The sequence below is a fragment of the Aureococcus anophagefferens genome (genome assembly GCF_000186865.1).
Source record: "Aureococcus anophagefferens unplaced genomic scaffold AURANscaffold_13, whole genome shotgun sequence".
NCBI classification, from domain to species: domain Eukaryota; class Pelagophyceae; order Pelagomonadales; family Pelagomonadaceae; genus Aureococcus; species Aureococcus anophagefferens.
In genome coordinates, this window is record NW_008705573.1 from 103,364 (window position 1) to 126,894 (window position 23,531).

The window sequence follows — 23,531 nt, forward strand, 5'->3', positions numbered from 1 at the left end:
CAGGAAGACGCAGAGCAGCCGCACGTGGCGCGCGGGCAGCGTGTCGCCGTTGCACTCCGTGCAGCCCAGGCTCCGCTTCGAGCCGTCCATCGCGCGGCTGCCCGCGTAGTAGCCCTTCTCGCAGATGCGGCAGAGGGGCCCCTGCGTCGCGTGGCGGCAGAGGCCGTCGCCCGTCGCCGCGCCGCCGGAGCAGTCGTCGCGGTGGTCGCACTCCTCGACGTCGTCCGACGACGGCGTCGCGCGCCACCAGCCCCGCTTCACGGGCAGCGTGGCGATCGTCGTCCCCATGGGGCAGGAGCGCACGCCCGCGACGTCGCAGGACTTGCAGGACGGCGCGTCCTCGCCCGGCGCCGCGTCGTAGAAGCCCGCGGCGCAGACGCAGCCCCCCGCGCCGGGCTCGCTGCCCTCGCCCGCGGCCAGCGAGCACTGCGCGCACTGGAAGGACCCGTTCCTGCTGTACATGTTCGCGGGGCACATGGCGCAGGTGCTCGCGGCGATGGTGAGCCCCACGCCGTCGACGGCCTTGCGCGGGTCCGTCGCGTAGTAGCCGACGTCGCAGACGCCGCACGATTTGGCGCCGGCCGTCGCGCTGTCGGCCCGTCCCGCACCAGCGGCAGGGCAGGAAGGGCGTGTCCATGGCGTACGCGCCCGGCGGGCACGTGAAGTTGAAGGCCTCGCCGACGGCCGCCTGGAGTTGGTCCAGCGGGTCGACATACTCCTGCGTCGCGTTGCTGGCGGTCGCGTTCCCGAACGCCTCCGACGCGCCCGTCGGCGCGAGCGTCGCGTTCGCGGGCGACGACGCGTTCTCCGCCGCCGCGGAGGCGAGTGAGGCGACGACCAGCCCCCACGCGGCCGCCTGGGGCAGCCGCATCGGGCCCGTTCCCCGAGAAGAAATTATTGGACGTTGGAAACAGTGCACCATAATATTATTGCTGTTTTTGGGCGGGCTCGAGCTCCTAGGCCTCCGAGACTTCCTCCGAGGCGCGGGCTCTTACTAGCCCCCCCCAGGCGTGCTTCTTCTTGGCTCAGGGGTCGGTGACGAGGGCGACGGCCGCCGCGTCGGGCCCGCCGGCCTCCGTGGCGTCGAGCCAGTCCGTGAGCTTGGCGATCTGCTCCCGCTGCGCGCGCTTCGACGTGCCGCCGGCCGCGTCGCGGGACTCGGCGGACCGCTCGAAGTCCCAGAGCGCGGCGATGGTCGCGTCGTCGTCGTCCCCAAAGGCCGGGTGGAGGCCCGCGAGCTGGGCCTTGGTGAGCCCCGCGAGCGTCGTGCCCTCGGCCTCGGCGAGGCGCACGGCCGCGCCGGCGACGTGGTGCGTCTCGCGGAAGGGGACGCCGTGGGCGCGCACCAAGTGCTCCGCCAGGTCCGTCGCGAGCATGGCCGGCTCGAGCGCGCCGCGCATGCGGTCCGCGTCGATGGCCGTCGTCTCGACGACGCCCTTGGCGATGCGCAGCGCGACCTTCAACGTGCGCGCCGCGTCGAAGACGGGCTCCTTGTCCTCCTGCAGGTCCTTGTTGTAGGCCGCCGGCGTCGACGCGAGGAGCGCCGTCAGCGCCGCCTGGTGGCCCATGAGCCGCGCGGACTTGCCCCGGAGGAGCTCCAGCGCGTCGGGATTCCGCTTCTGCGGCATGAGCGACGACCCCGTGGAGTAGGCCTCGCCGAACTTGACGAAGGCGAACTCGCGCGTGCCGTAGACGATCAAGTCCTCCGCCCAGCGGCTCAGGTGGACGCCCGTGAGCGCCGCCCATTGGCAGAACTCGATCGCGAAATCGCGGTCCGACACGGAGTCGACGGAGTTCGGCGTCGGCCCGCCGCCGAACTTGAGGTCCGCAGCGAGGAGGTCGCGGTCCCCGGGCCCGAAGAAGGGGTGGCCCGCGAGCGCGCCCGAGCCCAGCGGGCACCGGTCCGACCGCTCGAAGACGCCGTCGAGCCGCTCCAAGTCGCGCGTCCACGCCCACGCGTGGCTCAGCGTCCAGTGGCTGAAGCGGATGGGCTGGGCCCGCTGGAGGTGCGTGTAGCCCGGCATGAGCGCGTCGACGCTCTCGTCGCGCGCCGCGACGTCGCGCGCGGCCTCGATGAGCGCCCGGAGGTCCGCGCGGAGCCCGTAGACCTCCGCGCGGAGCCAGAGCCGCAGGTCCGTCGCGACCTGGTCGTTGCGGCTGCGGCCCGTGTGGAGCCGCCCCGCCGTGTCGCCGCCGATGTGCTCGCCGAGGCGCCGCTCGTTGGCCGTGTGGATGTCCTCGTCGCCGTCGACCTCCTCGAACGCGCCCGCGGCCCACTCCGCGCGCGTGAGGCTCAGGCCCCGGGCCATGTCCGCGGCCTGCGCCGCGTCGAGCTGGCCGCAGCGCTCGAGGGCCTTGGCGTAGGCCTGGGACCCGCAGACGTCGGCGGCCCAGAGCTTCTTGTCGAAGGGCAGGCTGTTGTTGAAGACCTCCATCATGGGGTCCGTGGCCACGCCGAAGGCGCCGCCCCAGAGCTTCTTCGGCTTGTCGTCGCCGCCGCCGGAGGCGAGCGCGCGCTTGCTCATGGCCGTCGAGCGCAGGCGCGCGAGACGCGACGCGCGCAGCATATGCAATGCGAGGTGCTGCGAGAGCATCGAGGCGACCGGCGATTGGCTGATCGCTCTTGAGGTCGCCCTTGCATGGGCATTGACGAGGACTTGATGCGATGGTCGACGTCTGAGAACACGGGGCAGCCTCGTGATCCGTCGCCATGCTCGCGTCGCAGCGGGATGTGGGCGAGCGGCAGCGGGACCAGATGCTGGCGAGCCTGGCGGAGAAGGAGATGGCCTACATCCTGAGCGACCTGGCCAACATCGGCACGCAGGCGGCGCTCATCGCCGGCTTCGTCTACTCGTCCGTGGCCGACCCCGACGCCGACGAGGGCGGGCCGCCGAACTCGCACGTCGTCGAGGGGTTGCTGCTGGTGACGATCAACACGGCGGCCGTCGTCACGAACCTCGTCGTCGTGACGACGTCGACGTTCGTCGCGACGTCGGGGCCCTACGAGGCCCTGACGGGCGACGAGGCGACGCTCTGGCGCACGCTGCGCGTGCTCCAGCGGGAGCGGAGCCGCGTCATGACCTGGTACTGGCTCGGCCTGTTCTCTTTTTTTTTGAGCCTCGCGACGACGGTCTACTTCTCGCGGCGGAACAACTACAGCCGCGGCGCGATGATCGGCGTCTCCCTGCTCGGCCTCTTCGTCATCCGCCGCAACCAGCTGCGCATCGCCCGGGACCTCGCCGGCGCGCCCGCGGACGCGCCGGGCTCGTGCCTCGGGGCCTGGGCCGCGGCGCTGTCGCCGCCGGCGCGCGCGCGCGCGGAGGGCGACGACGCGGACACGACGCTCGTCGTCGTCAGCGGCTTCACGTCCGAGTGCCCGCGCTGCGCGTCGCCCCTCGACGGCGCGTCGACCTGCGGCCGCTGCGGCAGCCGCGTCGTCGTCCAGTGCCGCGTCTGCAAGTCCGAGATGGCGCCGGACGCGACGCTGTGCCTCCGCTGCGGCCGGCCGACGCGGCGCGACTACAACGCGCTGGCCGTCGAGGAGGACGCCGCGCCGGCGCCGGCGTCGGCCGGCGCCGACGCCGCCGTGGACGCGCGGCTCCCGGGCGGCGGCTGGGTCCGGCGGCGCGCGCGCCTGGACGACGGCGCGCTCGTCCTCGCGGCCGCGGACGGCGACGCGGAGCGGCGCGTGCCGATCCGGGCCACGGGCGCGACCTGCGTGCCCGTCGACGCCCGCGCGTTCCGCGTCGCCGTCGCCGGCGACGGCGTCGTCGACGTCCGCTGCCCGAGCGCCGAGGACGCGGCCGCGTGGTCCGCGGCCATCCACGTCGCGGCGGTGGCCATCGGCCACGGCCGGAAGCCCCGGCGCTCCTTCCTCTCCGGGCGAAGCTTCGCCTAACTCTCCGCGTTTTCGTTTCGCGCGCGCGCGCGCGCGCGAGCCGCGGCGGCGGCGTCGACGCGGCCCCGGCGCATCCTCGAAGAAACAGAAGCATGGCCGTCTTACGAAGCTACTCGTCCCAGAAGCTGAGCCAGGAGGGCATGACGCACATACATCGCGCGTTCGCGTCGTCGTCGATGTCCGAGTCGCCCTGGTCTTCGAAGTCGTCCTCGGGCGCGGCCGGCGGCTCCTCCTTCAGGTCCACGATCTGCACCGTGAGCCCGTCGCCGCTCTTGGCTCGCGCCGCCGCCGCCGTGGACGACTTTGGGCCCGTGCGCCGGCCGCTGAGGCCGCCGAGGCCGGCGGGGCAGCTCTGCTGCGGGTCGCCCGTGTCGAGCGTCGAGGCCTGGACCGCCGGCACCGGGTCCTTGACGGCTATGTCCACCGGGACGGCGTCCACGGGGTTTACCATGTTGGGTGGACGGCGCCGCGCGCGACGGCAGCCGAATAAAAATCCGCGGGGACAGCCCACCCCGGGTTGTGTCGCCACGGCCGAAGATTCGTGAGCCCCATGTTGAATTCATGGTGCCGCAAAACTCATCAGCTGGCTGCATCTAGGCTGCCCTTCGATCGATCGAGGTGGCGGGATCCCGAATAGGGCGCGCCCCATGGCGATGAGGCGGCTGGCGCTGCTGGGGCTCGCGTCCACCCGCGCCACGGCGTCGACCTCCGTCGGGTCGGAGCTGGCGAACTACGGCTACGAATACACCTACTACGAGGACCTGTACGAGAATTGGACGCAGACGGGCTGCCGCTACGCCATGTGGGAGGACCTGGACTTCGACTTTTACGAGCGCTTCTACTGGAAGCCCGAGGACCTCTGGGCCTTGATCAGCAACAACACGTTCCTGAGCACGCACGAGCTCGAGGCCTGGGTCTTCGGCGACGAGGGCAACGCGCGGGGCGACCGCACGCCCTACTACGACTCGGGCATCTCGCCGACGGCCTGGCTCGTCGACGATCTCGAGGCGCCGCCGATCTACCTCTACCCGGAGTTCCAGCTCACGGACTTCGACGTCGACGAGCACAAGGGCTCGTTCAAGGTCAGCGGCTTCTTCAAGCTCGGCTGGATGGACTTCCGGCTCGCCTACGCCTTCACGCCGGCCTGCGCGCTCCAGTTCGGGACGAAGTACCGCTGGCTCCTCGACGAGAAGTACCACGGCAAGCTCTGGCAGCGCGACTGGTACCTCGTCAACGCGGTCGGGCCGTCCGCGCTCAGCGCGCGGACGACGTCCATCTGGATCTACCCGAGCGGCTGGCTCGTCGAGAAGCAGCAGATCATGCAGGAGCTCAAGTGCGACCTGGACCTGCGGGAGCTGCCCTTCGACCGCCAGAAGTGCAAGATGCGCATCGGCATCTCGGGCCTCACGTCGGAGAAGGCGGTCTTCGAGGTCCCCGTGGCGTCGTTCCGGGGGGCCGACGGCGACAAGGTCGACAACGCGCAGTGGAAGATCCTGGAGGTCAAGGTCTACACGGAGCTGCAGGAGTACTTCACGCAGGGCAAGGCGACGCCCGCGGACGAGGTCGACCTCTACAGCGAGGCCTACATCGAGTTCACGCTGCAGCGCAAGCCCCTCTTCTACTTCGTCGAGGTCGTGCTCCCGGCGATCCTCTTCCTCTTCGTCGCCTACATCGGCTTCTACATCAACGCGAACGTCGCGCCCGCGCGCGTCGGCGTCACCGTGATCCCCGTGCTCATCATGCGGACGCTGCTGAACCAGACCTACGGCCGCATGCAGATCATCGCCTACTTCACGCGGCTCACGAACTTCCTCGTCATGTCCCAGGCGCTGTCCGTGTTCTGCGTCGCGGAATTCGGCATCGTGTCCTACTTCCTCGCCGTCGAGAAGGACGCCGAGCTCGCCCGCAAGGCCCTCGTGCGCTGCCACAAGCTGCTCGTCGCGAACATCACCGCGCCGCCGCCGCCGCCGCCGCCGCCGGCGCCCGCGCGCGAGGACGACGAGGCCATCGACGTCCTCGAGGTGCCGCTCCGCGACGACCGCGCCGAGGCCGGCGCGCCCAAGAGCTTCTCGTCGCCGGCGGGCTGCTGGGGCGGCGGCACCATCGACGACGACGACGTCGACCGCGTCGTCGCGCTCCGCCAGCCCGAGGAGTTCGCGCCGCGGCCGCCGCCGCCGCCGCCGCCGCCGCCGCCGAAGCCGGCGACGAGCCGCCACCGGCTCATGTCCATCTGCGAGAAGGTGGACCACCCGAACCCCATCGTGCGCCAGCACATCAAGAAGCTCAAGGCGCTCTTCGACGCCTACGACGCGGACCGGAACGGCACCGTCGACGCGCCGGAGCTCTCGAAGGCGCTCGAGACCTACAACTTCTACCTGACGTCGGAGCAGACCTACTACACGAGCGCGCCGCCCGCGCCGCCCCGCCCCGCGCGCGCGCCGCGCCGACCGTGTCCCCCCCCCGCGCGCAGTGCTCCACTACAAGCACGTCAACGGCGAGGACATGAGCGGAATTCAACCACTGGTTTGGGTGGTCCCGACCAAACTTTGAAATTCTCTAGCTCGGTCAAATCGAAGTCGATTCGACTGATTTTTGGACGAATCGATTGCTCTCGTCGAGTTATCGAAGCACGGCCGAAGAGCTTGCGTCGAAACTGTCGCATATTCGCACATTGAAGTCGGGTTGAAGATTTGGAATCCACACAGGCGAGGACATGAGCGGCGCGCCGGACTACGACGACGCCGCGCGCGAGGGCTACGAGTGCTCCTTCGGCTTCAAGGACTTCGTCGAGCTCGTCACGGGCGGGCACCTCGAGGAGCTCGTCATCCACGACATCTGCGACAAGAACTGGCTCGCGAACAAGCCGCGGAGCGCCCAGACGGACCTCGTCTGCCGCTGGCTCTTCCCGCCGACGGCCGTGATCCTCTCGGCCCTCATCCTCGGCGTCCCGACGCACCGGTGGGCGCCGGACCCGTGATATCTGTAAGCGCGCTTAAAACCCGCCGCGCGTCACGGCGCCCCGTCCGGCGCGGCCCGCCGCGGCGGGAGCGCGTGCGCGCGCGCGCGGTTGTACGCGGCGACGAGCGCCGCGCGCCGCGGCGTCGGCGCCACGAGGAGCTCCCCGAGGTCGAACAGCGCGTCGACGTGGCCCCGGTAGCTCCCGAGGACCGCGTCGACGGTGTGGTCGTCGTAGGCGTCGCCGAGGTCGAAGTCGTAGCGCGCGCCGTCCAACGACGCGGACCGCCCGCGGTCGTCCGCCGCGGAGACCCGCCCGAGCTGGAGCGACGCCTTGTCGATGTCGTCGAACAAGCGGCGCTTCGGGCGGTTCGGGTCGCAGGGGCGGCCGTCGAAGCGGCTCGTCGCGTCCGCGTCCGCGTCGCGGACGTCGAAGCGCCGCGTCGCTCCGTCGACGACGAGCTCGAGCGACGACCGCGGCGCGCGGACGCGCGCGGCGAGCCGCGGCACGGGGTCCGGCGCCCGCGCCGCCGCCGCAGCGCTCGGCTCGTGCGCGCGGTCCCGGAACGCGTGGGACCGGCCCCGGAGCTCCGCGGCCCCGACGACGTCGGGCTTGTCGCGCTTCGCGGCTTCGAAGCCCGCGTCGCCGGTCGCGAGCACGACGGCGACCTCGAGGGCCTCGAAGGTCGACGCCGCGGCGCTCGGCGCCTGGGCCGCCGCGGGGAAGTCCATGTGGGCCATGGCCGCGAAGGAGTCCGGGAAGAACTTGCGGCCGCGCGGCGCGCGGAGCGGCACCGCCGTGACGGCGCCTCTCTCTAAATCCGCGAGCGACACCTCCGCCGCGGCGACCTCGACGTCGCCGAAGAGCACGGCGTCGCTGGACACGGCCGATAAACGCAGCGTCAGCCCGTCGGCGCCCGGCCTGTGTGGAAATCAACCACTGGTTTGGGGGGTCCCCACCAAACTTCAGAACTCTCTATCTCGGTCAAATCGAAGTCGATTCGGCTGATTTTTGGACGAATCGATTGCTCTCATCGAGCTCTCGAAGCACAGCAGAAAACCTTGCGTCAGAACGGTCGCATACGCGCACATTGAAGTCGGGTTGAATATTTGATTTCCACACAGCGCCCGGCTCGAGGTCGAAGGTGTCCAGCACGGGCAGCTCCGACGACGCCCGGTCGTTCTCCGGGCAGCGCTCGAGGGGCGCGACCGCGGGCCGCGACGACCGCCGCAGCACGCGCGTCGCCCCGCGCCGCACCTCGACGGCTACCGCTAAATTCCGCGACGCCGCGCCGTCGACGCGGAGCGACGCGACGGTCAGCGCGAGCCGCGGCCGCGACGTCGCGAGCGCCGCCGCGTCCGACTCCTCGAGCTCGTCGTCGTAGGCCCGGCGGTCCTGGTCCGCCCGCCGCAGGCGCTCGTGGCGCCGCAGCTTCGCCGCCACGAGCACGGGCGCCGCGCACTCCACGTCCACGAGCAGGCGCGTGGACCGTCCCTCGACCTCGAACGCGTCCGCGTCGTCGTCGACGCGGTCCCGCGACGGCGCGCAGTCGCGGTAGGCGTGGGCCGGCGCCACGGCGCGCGACCGCGGGTGCGCCGGCTCGTCGTCGTCCACGCCCTCGGAGGCCTTGCGGAAGAGGTAGTAGTCGCGGCCGGCGGCGGGCGAGTCGGCCTTCTTCTCCGGCGCGGCGTCGTCCGCGCGGCGCGGCGGCCAGCGCTGGAGCGAGCTCGCGAGCCGCGCGTGCGTGCGCCGCAGGCTCCAGAGCGCCGCGAACTGGTCCCAGGGCGACGATCTCGCGAAGCCGCCGCGGAACTTGCTCTCGAACTTGAGCGCGCGCCGCAGCCGCCGCAGCGGCGCGGGGATGGGCTCCAGAGGCCGCAGGGACGTCGCGCGCTCCGCGGCGGCGGCGTCGGCGACGCGGTCCAATACGGCCTCGGCGAAGGCGTAGCACGCGGCGACGTCGACGGCGCCGCGCGCGTCGTCGCCGACGTCGACGTCCACCGAGAGGTCGCTCAATTGGGGATCCCGGTACAGGTCCGTCGCCGTCTCCGCCGGCTGCGCGAGCACCGCCGGCGCGTTGAATTTTGCTGGTTCCTCGACGGTGCGCGCGCTCACGGGCTCCGCGGGCCGCGGCGGCGGCGCCGGTCCCGCCGCGCCGCTCCGCTCGGGCGGCCGCGGCCCCGCGCGGCGGCTCAGCGCGACGCCGCAGCGCATGGCCGGCACGTCGAAGGAGAAGGCGCTCCGGTGCGCGAGGCCGTCGGCGGCGCCCGGCGCGACGTCGGCGACGACGAGGCGCACCGCGCCCGCGCCGTCGGACCGCGGCGCCGTGAGCACGACGTCGCGGCGCTCCGCGCGCGCGGTCGCGAGCGCCCTGCGCAGCGCCGTCCCGCAGACCTCGACCCGACACAGCTCGCCGTCGGCGCCGAGGACCTGGGACGCGTGGAAGACGGTCACGACGAGCGCCGGGCCCGGCGCCGTCGGCGCGGCGAAGACGACGGCCGCGGCCCCGGGCCACGCCGCCGCGCCCGCCGCGTCGACGGCGACGGCGCCGTCGCGGGCCTTCGCGCGGAAGGCCGCGAAGTCGGCGCTGCGCCGCGCGCCGCCCGGCGGCCGCGGCGACGGCGGCGACGCGGCCGGCGGCGGCGGCGGAGCGCAAAGCTCGCGGCGCCGCCGCCGCGCGACGCCCACGGGGTCCTCGTCGAAGGGGCAGCGCACGAGCGCGTAGGCGCGCGTCGTGAAGCCGATGCCCGTCGTCCGCGGCAGGCCCGACGCGTCCAGCGCGCGCACGGAGACCGCGCGATAGCCGTCGCCGAAACCCGCGGCGAGCGACCGCGCGCGGCGCCGGTCCGCGTCGAGGCACTCGAGGGGCGCGTCGTCGCTCCGGCCGTACACCCTAAAACCGTTGAACACGACCTTGCGCGTCCACTCGGGCTCCTCGGACCAGGACGGGTCCCGCGGCCGCCGCCGCGACGCCAAGTCCAACACCGACGGCATCTTCGCCGCGGACGTGCACCGCGTCGCGGGCGAGATGAAGATCTCCTCGGCGCAGGCGCCGGCGGCGTGGCACGCGTCGTTTTCGCCGGCGCACTCGACGCGGCAGTGGACGCGCGTCGCCCGGAGGCTCCACTCGCGGAACGCGAGGACGCCCGCGGGCCCCGGCGCGCGCGCGTCGTCCTCCTCCCGCAGCAGCCGCTCGACGAGGCCGACGAGCGCGAGCCGCGCGGCGCGCGCGACGTGGGGCTCGCCGCCGCAGGCCTCCGCGCTCGGCGTCGCCACGAGGAGCAGCGCGTCCTCGACGACGACCTCGCGGCTGAACGTCGAGAACCGCACGGAGCCCAGCGTCGCGCGCACGGGCCGCAGCGGCAGCCGCAGCTCCTCCCAGGTCTTGAGCTCGAACTCGCAGTTCGCCAGCTCGATGATGCCGTCGCTCCCGACGTGCACGTCCTCGGGCGCCGTCCACAGAGCAAAGGACTTGCGCACCCAGTCGCGCACGAAGCTCGACATGACGCGGAAGTCGCTCGCCGACGACACGGTGTCGAGCACGTAGTTCATGGCCATGCGTTCGTGTTCAGCTGGCGCTCAGCCGCGGCGTCTGCTGCACGCTACAATGCCGCGTCGCCATGGCGCCTCCATGCCTCTCGATGATGCGGCAACTCCTGGACAAATTTGCCTGCTCGATGCACTCGGAGAGCATGGGCGCTGATTGTCGAGGCAGCCCCGCCGCCGCGTCGCTGCGTAAACATGTTCACGGTCGCCAAGCACGACGGCCGCCTCGCGTTCGTCGACCGGGGCGGCTACCAGTCGCGCAACGCGAGCACCCGCTGGTGCATCGAGGAGGCGGACCGCCTCCACGACTTCGGCGACTTCGACGCCGTCGAGGTCTGGACCGGCGACTGCGAGGCGTCGGCGTCGGGCTACTGCTACAGCCACGTGCAGAGCTTCGCCAACACGGTGCCCGACTTCAACTTCCACCGCTGGGCCGAGGCGGGCGTCGACGACTACGAGGCCACGTGCGCCGCGCTCGCGGCCGCGGGCGAAAAACCGGCGGCGACGGACCGCGCGGGCTGGATCGGCGCGCTGAGCCACGGGTCAAGAAAGACTCTGCACGACCTTCGCGACCCGGCGCTCCTCGACGTGACGCTGATGGAGTGGCGGCCCGCGGCGCCGGGAGCGACGCGGCTGCCCGCGTCGGCCTTCGTGAGCCTGCCGGACCTCGCGGCCAGATACGCCTACCTCGTCGACGTCGAGGGCAGCGGCTACTCGGGGCGCCTGAAGTACCTGCTCCACAGCGGGCGGCCGGTCTTGCTCGCGGACCGGCCCCATCTCGAGTTCTTCTACGAGCACCTCCGCGCCTGGGACCACTACGTGCCCGTGCGCCGCGACCTCGGCGACCTCCACGAGAAGATCCGCTGGCTCCAGGCCCACCCGGCCGAGGCCGCGGCCATCGCGCGGCGCGCGTCGTCGTTCGCGGCGCAGCACCTCACGCGCGGCGCCGCGGCGCGGCGCTGGCGCGACGTGCTCGCGCCCCACGTCGCCCGGCGCGCCGAGCGGCGGCGGAGCGTGCGCTGCGCCGCGGAGGAGGCCTGCGACGTCGTCTACCGCGCGCCGGACGGCAGCGGCACCGTGAAGCTCGCGACGCTCCGCGCGGGCGAAGCGGTGACCGTCGACGCGCTCCCGGGCCACGCGCTGCACGTCGGGGAGCGCGTAATTCGGACGTAGAGAGGGGGGGGGGGCATGACGCTTAACATGACGCCTGGAAATGCATGTTGAACCGACGTTGAGGCATCTTTCGACCTGGGTCGAGCATGGACGCGCCTTCGCGCGCGCGCGCATCTCAGAAGAACTGAGAGGCAATAGAGACTGTGCGCCAGGTGCCCGCTGTCGTAGCTCTTACGCGAGATCATGTTCAAGGCGGCCCGAGACTTTTTCTTCGGCTCATCGGCGCGGGCAGGGGAGGAGCGGCTCGAGGCGAAGAAACGGCGCGGCAGCGCGGCCCCGGCAGCGCTCGTGTGTCTGCCCGACGACGCGCTCATCGCTTCGTACGCGTACCTGGGCCTCGTCGATGGCGCGTGCGCGGCCGTGACCTGCCAGCGCCTCGCCGTCGCCGGTCGCTGTCACCACCCGAGCGTGCTCGTGATACACCAGGATGAATGGTACACCGGCGACCCGGCTGCGACAGCGATCCTCGATGGACGGTGGCGGCGATGCACGCCCCGCCCGACGCGCGAAGAGACACATTTCAACCCCGGCGCGGCGGCCGTCGCGGTTGGGGAGCACCTCTGCTGCGCGCCATTCCCGCTTGAATCACGTCTGCTGCACCCTGAAGACGAACTCCGCAACATGGATGTGTATTCCCTGAAGACGAACTCCTGGCGGATGATCGATCACTTCGCCCACCTCGGCGCGCGATGGAACTTCGCTTGCTGCGCGCTCCCCCCTGACGAATTGGTCTTCATCGGCGGCCAGTTCCTGGGTGCAGAAGCAGAAGATGATTCGCCTTGCTCCAGCGTGCACGTGGTGAATCTTCGGTCGGATGCGTGGACGCGGCTTCCGGATCTACCCCTTGGCGTCGCCAACGCGACGTGCTGCGAGTGCCGCGGAAAGCTCTACGTCCTCGACACCGGATTGACCACAGCCTTTGATTCCATCATAAATCATAGGAATCTCTCGCTCTCCGAAGTCGCATTCCTGATCTACGATCCGGCGCAGCACGCATGGACCTATGGGCCGCCCTGCCCGATCACGGATCCCAGATTTCGAAGTCATGTCACGATGCTCGCGGCGGAGAGCCGAGTCTTCGTCTTCTCGCAGAACATCTGGTCAGACTCGCAAGTGAGCGCGGCCGCCGCGTTCGACACGGTGACTTCGACGTGGTCCGAAATCTATCACCTGGACTTGGCAAGCTGTGCTATCGATTTTTTCGCCGTTCACCGAGGCGAGCCCATCGGCGTCGACGCGTCGCGCCGAACAACACTCGCACTTGGGCCATCCTTCCCTGCGTCCCTCACTGCTGTTCCCGAGCCCGAACTTGCGGTAGCCCAGCTCGAAATCGAGAGCCTTTACCAGCTCAAAGCGGAAGGCACTTGCGCAGGCGGCCCCGGTCCTTTTCAGTTCAAACCAGGCCTCGCCGACACTATCGCGGCTGGCAACCTCCAAGCGTAAAAGTAAGATCCGCCGCAAATAACGACTCACCGGGAGCGGGACGTGGAGCGGCTTTAGGCCACGGTGACGTATAGGGTGCCTTGACTCAGCCCCTGAGGCGTCCTTTGGCGACTCAAATTCGTCCACAGCCAAATCGGGTCGACCACTTTGAACACGGGCGGCCGCGGCCAACGAAGCATGCAGCAGACGACGTTGACCACGCTCTTCAAGCGTGCCCGAGACGCTTCGCACGCCAAGAACTGTCGCCTCCTGGCTGAGCGAGGTGTTGGCAGCCTCGGTCTACCGGAAGACGTGACGACTTCCGTGCTCAGCTATTCGGACCTACGGGGCGTGGCCGCGTGCGCCGCGGCGAGCTCTGAGCTCATGCGCTGCCTCGTGCGCCTCAGCCCGGACCTCGAGCACCGCCTCGTGCTCCGGCGTTTCCCGCTGCTCGCGACAGTCGCGGAACACGTCGACGCGGAACCGCGCGAGCTGTTCTACTCCCAGATGGACCTCTTCGAGGAGCATCCCCACCGCACTCTGGCTCCCGTCCGCGGACTCGACGAGTACACCTTTTCCCTGGAAATCGAATTTCAGCAATTACCACCTATCAACGGCATCGCGCACCGTGAGTCCGTCTTCGTGGGTACGGGTTCGCCCATGGACTTCCGAGGGTCACCGATTCTCAGATTCTACCCACCAGCCGACCTTTATGAGCGAGCTATGGATACCGAATTCAATATATTCGTACGCGTCATGGCCACGAAGCGCTTCGAGAAAGGGCGGGCGCGACTTGGACTGGGCGATGTCGACGATTTCTACGACGGCCTGATCTTTTACAGCTTGGGACGCATGCGGCATGAAGTGGAGACTGGGCCGCGTCCGACGAGTTTCCTTGATCAGAGTATCAGTGATGCTTGGGGAAGCGAATGGCCGGAGCTGAATGGGAGATGGGGCCCACCCCGGTCGGAGATTTCTGCCAGTGAATTTGATTTGCATTTCGCATGGGAGAATCCGAACGACTCCCGTGAAATGCCCCTCGAGGACGTCTGCCTCGCGCTCGAGCACTACGTCACCTGGGTCTAGGAACGCCATAATCTTAGCGACACCGATCCACGATCGCGCAGAGGTCCGCGACGAACTCGTCGGCGTTCGTGTTGTGGATGGAGTGGCTCGCGGTGGGGAACTCCCTGACCCGCGCCGCGGGCAGGCGCGCGGCCAGGTCGTCGATGCCGTCCGCGCCGTCCCACTGCGCGACGGTGCCGTCCCGGCCCGCGACCCAGAGGTGCACCTCGAAGGGCAGGTCCGCGGCGGCGAGCGCGGACCACGCCTTGGACCCGTCGGCGCTCGAGAGGACGTGCTTCTTCGCGAGCGCCTGGGCCCGCGGGTTGACGTCGGACCACCAGGTTCCGTCCGGCTGCTCGCGGAGCCGCTTGCCGACCCAGGACTCGACGCGGCCCGCGTCGTCGTAGTGCGCCAGCAGCGCGGCCTTGGCCGCTTCCAGCGACGGGAACGACCGGTCGAAGGCCGGGAGCGGCCCCGGCGCGGCCCACTTGGCCCGCGGCACCGCGTCCATGTCCTCGACGACGACGGCGGCGAGCAGGCCGGGATCCTCTTGCGCGGCGATGCGCGCGACCTCCATGGCGACGCGTCCGCCCATGGAATGACCGACGAGCACCCAGGGCTTCGCGACGCCGCGAGCCTCGACGGCCGCGACGACGTCGCGCGCGAGCGCCTCGCTGGAGAACTCGTCGACGTCGCCGAGCGGCGACTCGCCGTGGCCGCGCAGGTCGAGCGCGAGGCACGGGTAATTTTTCGACTGGAGCGCGGCGAGCGTCGACGTCCAGGTCTCCTTGCTGCTGTCCAGGCCGTGGACGAGCACGCTGGTCGGCTTTTTCGCGTTTATTGATGATGCCAGAGGGATGCGCGCGTCTGATAACGCGTGCGAGGAGGTCGCAAACGCCGCGACGGCGACGCAGCGGCTAGCAAAGAGGTGCGCCATCGTTCTTGCCGCAGCAACTTGAACTTCTGAGACCAGCGAGCGAGGTGGTCGAGGTGTACGTTCGCGTCGGCCGCGCTGCCGGCCGCCGCCGATCTCTCGTCGTGTTTGCCAGCGTCCGCGAACGTGCCTCTAGCCGGCGCCTGCACGGCTCCGCAGCTCGACGAAGCTCCCTCCAGCGGCGGCGCCTGCGCGGTTTTGTAGCCTCCCAAAGCTGCAAGCGTCGCCGCCGCGGGCGCCTCAACGACGCGGCCGCGCGCCTACGCCGACACCGCCGCTCGTTCGCGCGCGCGCCGCGCCGAAGGTCTCCGACGCGCGCGCGCGCGCAGGTTCCGCCCGCGCATCCACCATGGCCGCCGACGCGCCGCCAGCCGCCGCGGACGCGAATGCCGCCGCGGACGCGAAGGCCGCCGCCGACGCCAAGGCCGCGGCCCCCGACGCCAAAGCCGACGCCGACACTAAACCCGCCGCGGACGCCGACGCGGCCCGGGCCCAAGCCAAGGCCGCGAAGAAAGACGCCGCGAAGCGCGCGAAGGCCGACGCGAAGAAGAAGGCCGAGGCCCCGGAGCCGGAGATTTCGCCGAAGCAGTTCATCGTGCCGTGCCTCATGATGGCCGCCAAGTTCTTCAAGCTCGACTTTTCGCCCTACGTCGACCAGCTCCGCGCCGGCTTCGCGTGCGCGTGCGCTCTGACGCTCGGCGTCCACTTCCTCGTCAAGTCCATCGCCGCGGGCAAGAAGGACGCGACGGAGCTTACGGTCGCGACGAAGACCTGGACCGTCTGCGACTACGACCAGGCCGAGGCCCTCAAGAAGGTCAAGGGCGCGCTCGCGTCCGCGTGCATTCCACTCGCGATGCACTACAAGTGGGGCAGCCCCATGCCCCTCCTCTTCCAGTGCATCACGCAGCCCATGAATCTGCTCGGCGACCCCCTCGTCCGGATCCACCTCCTCGGCAGGAAGCCCGAGGGCGAGCTCGCGCGGCCGTTCAAGGCGGCGCCGAACCCGCTCGCGGACCTCCTCGGCGGCGGCGACGACGCGGCCGGCGCTTCCAAGCCCAAGGAGAAGAAGAAGCCGCCGGCGGCCCTGGACTCGTCCATGCTCATCCTCTTCGTGTCGCTGCTCGTGAGCGCCTGCGCCGTCGCGAGCGCTTTGGGCTTCCGCGGGCGCGTTGAGGTCGTGGGCATCGACCTGGGCACGACCTACAGCGTCGTCGCCGTCTCCGAGGGCCGCAAGGGCGTGCGCGTCTTCGACGACCCGGACCGAGGCAAGCTCACGGCGTCGACGGTCGCGTTCCTCAAGGGCGGCGCCGTCGCCGTCGGCGCGGCCGCGAAAGCGCACGCGGCCAAGGATCCGCGGCACGTCCTCTTCGACGCGAAGCGCTTCATCGGCCGCGACTTCGACGACGAGAGCGTGGCGCTGCAGGCGAAGAAGTACACCTTTGAGGTGGTGAAGGACGCGAACTCGACCGGCTGCGCGTTCGCGCTCGACGTGCCGGGCCACCCGGCCGCGGCGACGCCCGTCGACGTCGGCGCCGAGGTCGTCAAGGCCCTCATGCGCACGGTCCACGACGACCTGGGCCACGAGAACGTGAAGCGCGCGGTCATCGCCGTGCCCGCGAGCTTCGGACCGGCGCAGATCGCGGCGACGGGCGACGCGTTTAAGGCCGCGGGCCTCAAAGTCGCGCGCGTCATGCCCGAGCCCGTCGCCGCCGCCGTCGCCTACGGCCTCCACAAAAAGAAGGACGTGAACCACGTGCTGGTCTACGACTTTGGCGGCGGCACGCTCGACGTGTCGATCCTCTACGTGCAGGACGGGTCCATCGAGGTCGTCGCGAACGGCGGCGACAACGACCTCGGCGGCACGGACTTCGACCAGTGCGTCGCCGAGGATCTCGCGGCGGACGTGGCGGCGCGGACGGGCGCGGGCGACAGCGTCGCCCGGGCTGCGGGCTGCGAGGCGCGCGAGCCGCTCTGCGCGCGGCACGTCCTCGCGTCCATGGGCGAGCGGCTCAAGATCGCCGTGTCCGACGCGGCGTCCGCCGACGCGGCGTGCCTCGCGCCGCGCGAAAGCTGCGACGACCTCGTGCGCGTCGAGTTCGCCTACACGCGGAAGCGCTTCGAGAAGGCGTGCGACCACCTCTTCGTGCGCGCGATCGACACCGTCGCGCGCACGCTCGACGAGGGCATGCTCACGCACCGCGACATCGACGAGGTCGTCATGGTCGGCGGCACGAGCCGCGTGCCCAGGGTCCGCGACACGCTCCGGGACCACCTCCGCGTCGACAAGCTCAACACGGAGATCGACCCGGACGTCACCGTCGCCGTCGGCGCCGCGTCCATCCTCGACTAAGACTGCCGCCTGTATTACGCGTCCGACGCGGCGCGCGCGCGCTTCTTCTTCTTCTTCTTCGCGGGCGGCGCCTCCGCCTCGTCGGCGGCGTCGAAGATGCGGCCGAGGTGGGCGAGGTAGTGGCCGACGAACCCCACGCGCGGCTCTGCGTCGCCGTCCGGGTCCGTCCACACCTCCGGGTACGCGAGGCCCGCGCCGAAAATGGAGCCGCCGTAGAGCGCGCCGCGTCGGCCGGCCGTTTCCGGAAAGTCGACCTGCACGATATCCTCGGCGTAGTCGCGGGTGTTGGTGCCGGGGACGAAGACGTCCGGGGGCGCCGCAGGCGCGAAGCCCGCGGCGTAGATGATCGCCTCGGCGCCGTCGGCCGCGAGCCGCGCCGCGACGCTCTCCGGGTCCGCGGCCGCGTCGAGCGTCTCGTAGCCGATGCTCGTCCCGACGGCGGTGCGGGTCCAGGCCGCGACGGCGCCCTTGAGGCCCGTGCCGTCGCGCTTGATCCAGCCGTCGCGCTCCTCGGCGTAGCGCGGCTCGCCCGCGAGGTCGTAGACGCAGACGTCGGCGCCGCGCGCCGCGCAGTTCTTCGCCGCGAGCATGCCCGAGTGGGCCCCGCCGATGACGGCGACGCGCACGCCCCGCACGGCGCCGGCGAGCGCGTCGATCGTCGCCTCGGCGCGCTTCGTCGCCTCGTCAGGCGCGAGCGCGAGCGCCAGGTCGATGACGAAGACGCCGCGCGCCTCCAGCGCGGCGCGCAGCTCCGGCGACGCCTCGCGGGGCGCGCCGCCCGTCGCCAGGAGCACGCGCGTCGCCCGGCAGACGACGTCGCCGACGCCGCACTCCGCGTCCCAGCCGTCGTCGCGGCGCACGAGCGAGTGCACGAGGACGCCGTCGCGCGCGAGCCCGAGGCGGCCGCCGGCCCGCATGGCCGCCGACGCGTCGAGGAGCGCGTCGAGCGACAGCCGCAGGGGCGCCGTCGCCGCCGGCGGCGCCGCCGCGAGGCCCGCCGCGCCCCGACGCCGCTGCGCGGCCGCGAAGTCGAACGCGTCGACGCTCTCGAACGCGGCCACGAGGCGGTCGTTCCGCGTGTTCGTCGGCACCTCGCCAAAGTCGCCGAGCCAGCCCATGGCCTCCCAGGGCGTCTTCGACACCCAGCCCACGGACGCGCCGCCGCGCTGGAGCAGGGCGCCGACGGCGCAGGTCCCGCAGGGCCCGCCGCCGACGACGAGCCAGTCCAGCTTCTTCGCGTCGGCGCTGCGCTGGAACGCCTGGGCGAGGTCCACGGGCTTCTCCACCAGCTTCTTCCACCACGGGCTCGCCATTATACGCGCGCCTCACGCGAGCAAAGCTGCGCCCATGCTGTGGTAATTTTACGGCGATCGTGACGGCTCCTTGATGCAAGCACTTGGTCGATGGGTGCTCCAATCCGCGTCCTGACAAGCGCACAATCCGCGTCATGACACGCGCACACTGCTAGCACTCAACACCCAATCATGGCCTGCATGGACTACATCAAAGACATCGTCGACGAGCGCCGCCACGAGCTGGCGTCGATGCCGCGCGAGACCAAAAGTTGCGGACACCAGTGCTACCCGTCGTCCGTCGCCAAGTGCTGCGCCTGCTCGGACCTGCGTCCCGTGCGCGAGGAGGGCACGTACCCGTCGTACGCCGACGGCGCCGGCGCGACGAACGACGGCAGACGGTCCGACCATTATTGCCCTGTTTGCTGCCCGAACAACTTCCTGCGGTGGCAGCGGCGGCGCGACGAGGAGGCCGCGCGCGTCGCGGCGCGGCACGAGCGCCTGGACGCGGAGCGCGCGCTGGCGACGTCGGCGCTGGCCGAGGACCGGGACCGCGCGCGCGCCGGAGAGCAGCGCGGGCCGTTCGAGTACCAGAACGGCGATGTGTACGACGGCCAGTGGCTCGACGGCGAGCGCCACGGCCGCGGGACGATGACCTACGCGGAGGACGGGTCGACCTACGACGGCATCTGGCGCCGCGGCAAGGAGCACGGCCGCGGCCGGAAGGAGTTCCTCGACGGGATCTCGTACGTCGGCGACTTCGAGCACGGCATGATGCACGGCCAGGGCCGCTTCACGATGGCCGACGGCGTCGTGCTCGACGGCGCGTTCCTCGAGGACGAGTGGCAGGGCGCGTAAGCAAGCGAGCTAGCGCGTCGTCGCGGGGTCCCCGTCGTCCGCGCGACTTCCCGCGCGGCTCCGGCCGCGCGCGCGGCGCGAAAAGGGGAAGCACCCGCGCTTCTTCGGCGGCGGCGGCGGCGACTCGGCGTCGGGGAGGAGCGACTGGTCGAGGTCGACGTTGATGGAGACCGTCGAGCCGAAGGACTCGGAGATGCGGAGCTGCGCGATGTCGTCCTCGGACGCGTCCGGCTGGTAGTCGTTGAGGAGGAACTTGAAGAGGTTCTCCGTCGGCGGCGCGTGGGACCAGCCCATCTGCCAGGCGAAGACGCCGAAGAGCCCGATGAAGACGATCTCCGCGAGGCCGTAGACGAGGGGCACGGCCGTCGCCGCGCCCGCGTCCGACCGGGGAAACGCGGAGAGCGCGATGGTCAGGGCCAGCGCCGTGTTCTGGTAGACGCACTCGATGGCCACCGTCGTCGCCTCCGGCGGCGGGAGCTTGAGCATGCGGGAGATGGTGACGGTCGCGCCGAGGCCCATGGGCACGGGCAGGCACACGCCCAGGAACCAGCGCAGCGGCTTCCGATAGATGGGGTCGTGGCTCATCGTGTTCCTCGCGCCGCTCAGGCCCATGAGCGCGATGCCCGCGAGCGTCCCGAACTTGTTCACGATGGAACGGCCCCGGCGCTCGAGGTGCGCCGACGCGACCAGCCCCGCGGCGACGGCCGCGACGACGACCGAGCAGGAAACGAGGATTTGGTACCAGTCGAGCCCCACGTCGCGGCCGCTCACGGTCTGCACGTAGAGATACAGATTCAGCGGCAGCGCCGCACAACTAAAAACCGTCGACGCCGACGTGATGGCCACGGACAGCGCGAGGTCCGCGTTGCAGACGCTGCACCAAAAGCCGGAGAAGCCGCCGGACGGGCTCGTCGTGATGACCAGGAGCGTCGTCGCCGTGACGACGGGCTGGGGCAGCAGCCAATATACGCAGACGTAGCCCAGGAAGGGCATGACGAGGAAGTGGCAGCAGAGGCCGCAGATGATGCCCTTGGCCTTGCGGAACTGGAGCAGGCACAGCCGGGCGTCGCAGCTGCCGGCCATGGAGGCCAGGAGCACGAAGAGCAGCAGCTGGCTGCAGAACTCGAAGAGGGACACGCGCATGGCGGGGGGCTGCGCGGAGGCGTCTCAGGAAGGGGGTGGGCGTCGCCCGGGCAGTTTCCATCAGCTCCAATCAGGATGCGCCGCGAGCCCGTTGACAGATCGTTGACGACAAGGTTGATCCGGCCAACGTTCTTGCCGCAGGATCTCCGAGCACTCGCAAGCTCTTCTCGTCGCGCGCGCTCGCGCCGCAGCGCTTGCAAGCGAGACGCAGCAGCGATGGTGCTCATCGGCGCGCCGTCGCCGGCGGTCGTGCAGTGCGCCAACGCCCTGTTCCTCGCCGCCGCGATCGTCCAGGACGTGCTCGTGATCCGGCTGCTGCTCAGCGGCGCCTTCATCTGCTTGATCGTCGACGCCTGCCGCCTCGCGCAGGAGACGGGCGTGCTCCAGCTCGACTTCCTGGCCTGGGGCGTGCTGACGGGCATGGTCCACTGGTTCTACGCCTACCGCCTCGCGGCGCGGCAACGGCGGCGCGGCGCGGAGCGCGCGCCGCTCGCGGCGCCGAAGCCCGACGGCGCGCCGCGGCCGCCGCGGCAGCAGAGCGCCGAGCGCGAGCCGCTCGCGGCGCCGAAACCCGACGACGGCGCGCCGGTCTAATTTAGACTCGCGACGTACGCGCGCTGGCGCGGCGTGAGCGCGGCGACGCGCGGCGCGCACCAGGCCGCGTCGCGGTAAGCGTCGCAGGCGCACCACGTGCCCAGGGACGCGTTCATGCACGCGGCGCAGGGCGGCAGCTGCTGCGGGTAGGGCCCGTCGCCGAGGCCGCAGGCGTAGTGCTCGATGGTCCCCGCGTTGCACCGCGCGAATTTGTGGCGCGCGAGGTAGCACGGCACCGTCGTCGCCCGCGCGTCGCGGAACGCGTCCGCCGGGTCCAGCGCGAGCCGCCGGAGGAAGTTGCCGCCCGTGTCCGCGACGGCCAGCGAGCCGGGCCGGTAGGACAGGCTCATAGCCTTCCAGAAGCCCGAGCCCGGGCCGTCGACGGCGCCCGCGCCGTCCTTCCAGCAGTCGCGCTCCTCGCCGCCGCCGAAGATCGCGCGCGATCGGTCTGCGTCGACGTCGACGGCGTAGACCGTGCCCGCCGCCTTGCGCTCCATGAGCAGGGCGACGGAGTCGTCGACCCACGCCGCGTCGCGGAACGCGAAGGACCCGTTCGTCGTCCAGGGCAGCGACCGGCAGGTCCCGCCGCGGAGGTCCGCGAGTTTGACGCCCGCGTCGTCGTCCGCGAGCAGGAGCCGGCCGTTGGCGCGGATCGCCACGCCGTGCGGCTTCGACAGCGTGCCGCAGCCCAGGTCCACGGTCGTAACTGTTGTATTCAGAAACGGCAGGGCCCAGGGCGGCGCGTCGACGCGCTTGTTCACTTTCTCGGCCGCGTCGAGATCCACGGCGACGACTGCTTTCCCGTACTTCAAACTCACGAAGGCGAGGCGCGTCGCAGCGTCGACGTCGACGGCGATGGGAAAGGGTGCGCCGTTCGAACCTACCAAGTGCGACGGGGTCGGATTTCTTCACATCTTCAGGCGAAATTCACGCGAAAAAACACTCCTGTCGCTCGACGCTGGTTCGAGCCCTGTTTGTTGCTGTCGACGGCGGACGCGTTGCCGAGCGCGGCGACAGTCTCGACGGAGCGCGCCTCGACGTCGAAGCGCTTCAGCTTCGAGTTGAACGTGTCGACGAAGTAGATGCTCTTGTTGCCGTCGAAGGCGAGGCCCTGGGGGCCGTGGAGCAGCGCGTCCGTCCCTGTCCCGTCGGCGTCGCCGGGCTGGCCGTCGGCGCTGCCCGCGACGATCTCGGTGCTGAAATTGTCGAATCTGATGAGGACGTTGCCGTCGTGGTGCGACGCGTAGTAGACGGCATCCTCCACGCGCGTCACGGCCTTGAGGCCCTCGGAGAAAGCACGAGCGAGAGGAAATACGCCCAGGAAGACGAAAGCAGCCCTCATTATGCATTGCTTCCGCTTCAAGGCAGCTTCAGTGACCTTCATATTGAACGGCGTTATGGGCGGCGCTTAATAAGAACCAAGATGGGCGCCGCGCCGTCGTGCCTTGCCGACGATGCCGAGGAGCCCGCCGTCTTCGCGCTGCTCGTGGCGCTCGCCGGGTCGACGAGCGGCGCGCGGCTCCTGCGCTGCGCGTCGCTCGAGCGCTGGGGCTGGGGCGACCGCGCCGCCTGCGGCGAGGTCGTGGCGCGGGCGCGGGCGCGGGAGCAGCGGCGGAAATGGTCGACGCTCCGCAAGGGCTGCGACGCCGTCGTGCCCGTGAAGGCGAGCCTCGAGGAGCTCTTCGCCGGCGCGTCGAAGCGGTTCACGATCGCGCGCGACCTCCTCGAGGCCGGGCGGCCCTGCGCCGCGTGCCGCGCGTGCGGCGTCGTCGCCGCGCCGGGCCACGTCGCCGGCGCGGCGCGGCGCTGGGCCGCCTGCGCCGCCTGCGGCGGCGCGGGCCACGCGCACCGGACGCACCGCGAGTTCCTCAAGCTCGACGTCGCGATCGCGCCCGGGCAGCCCGAGGGCGCGCTGCTGCGCTTCCCCTTCGCCGGCGACGAGGCGCCGGGCCGCGCGCCGGGCGACGTCGTCTTCAAGATCGTCGCGAAGCGCCACGACACCTTCGAGCGCCTCGGGGACGACCTGCTCGTCGTCTGCCGGAAGCTGTCGCCGAGTCCCGAGCCCTTCTCGCTGCGCCACGTCGACGGCGCGTACCGGACCCTCGTGCCGCCGGCGCCGCTGCCGTTTGCGGATCCTCTCGTGCTCTGCGCCGACGGCGAGGGCATGCCCCTCCGCGCGGGCGCGCGGGCGCCGCGCGGCCGCCTCTTCGTCCGCGTCCACGTCGCGAACCCGGCCGGCGGCAAAAAGGCCGCGGGCGACCTCCTGCGCCGCGCGGTGTCCGACGCCCTCGCGGGGGACC

The 23,531-nt window shown here is 71.0% G+C and overlaps 7 protein-coding genes across 7 annotated transcripts; 4 read left to right on the forward strand and 3 right to left on the reverse strand.

Moving 5' to 3' along the window:
* Positions 1-1,025: 1,025 nt before the first annotated feature.
* On the reverse strand, positions 1,026-2,525 carry ASAL1 (hypothetical protein; the record flags this gene model as incomplete). Its single annotated transcript, XM_009040141.1, has 1 exon — positions 1,026-2,525. One exon carries the CDS (start codon positions 2,523-2,525, stop codon positions 1,026-1,028), a length of 1,500 nt encoding a protein of 499 aa, XP_009038389.1.
* Positions 2,526-4,545: 2,020 nt separating this feature from the next.
* On the forward strand, positions 4,546-6,875 carry AURANDRAFT_65075 (hypothetical protein; the record flags this gene model as incomplete). Its single annotated transcript, XM_009039898.1, has 2 exons — positions 4,546-6,349; positions 6,604-6,875. 2 exons carry the CDS (start codon positions 4,546-4,548, stop codon positions 6,873-6,875), a joined length of 2,076 nt encoding a protein of 691 aa, XP_009038146.1.
* Positions 6,876-10,595: 3,720 nt separating this feature from the next.
* AURANDRAFT_65076 (hypothetical protein) lies at positions 10,596-11,573 on the forward strand (the record flags this gene model as incomplete). Its single annotated transcript, XM_009039899.1, has 1 exon — positions 10,596-11,573. One exon carries the CDS (start codon positions 10,596-10,598, stop codon positions 11,571-11,573), a length of 978 nt encoding a protein of 325 aa, XP_009038147.1.
* Positions 11,574-14,094: 2,521 nt separating this feature from the next.
* On the reverse strand, positions 14,095-14,997 carry AURANDRAFT_65077 (hypothetical protein; the record flags this gene model as incomplete). Its single annotated transcript, XM_009040140.1, has 1 exon — positions 14,095-14,997. The coding sequence occupies one exon, from the start codon at positions 14,995-14,997 to the stop codon at positions 14,095-14,097; it is 903 nt and encodes a 300-aa protein (XP_009038388.1).
* Positions 14,998-16,171: 1,174 nt separating this feature from the next.
* On the forward strand, positions 16,172-17,329 carry AURANDRAFT_11914 (hypothetical protein; the record flags this gene model as incomplete). The annotated part of the gene is made up of 1 exon (XM_009039900.1): positions 16,172-17,329. A coding segment is annotated over one exon (1,158 nt), but the record flags the coding sequence as incomplete, so codon positions are not given.
* A 1,874-nt stretch (positions 17,330-19,203) lies between these two features.
* AURANDRAFT_16823 (hypothetical protein) lies at positions 19,204-19,488 on the forward strand (the record flags this gene model as incomplete). The annotated part of the gene is made up of 1 exon (XM_009039901.1): positions 19,204-19,488. A coding segment is annotated over one exon (285 nt), but the record flags the coding sequence as incomplete, so codon positions are not given.
* Positions 19,489-19,503: 15 nt separating this feature from the next.
* On the reverse strand, positions 19,504-22,573 carry AURANDRAFT_65079 (hypothetical protein; the record flags this gene model as incomplete). Its single annotated transcript, XM_009040139.1, has 3 exons — positions 19,504-20,646; positions 21,246-22,111; positions 22,189-22,573. The coding sequence occupies 3 exons, from the start codon at positions 22,571-22,573 to the stop codon at positions 19,504-19,506; spliced, it is 2,394 nt and encodes a 797-aa protein (XP_009038387.1).
* Positions 22,574-23,531: the final 958 nt, after the last annotated feature.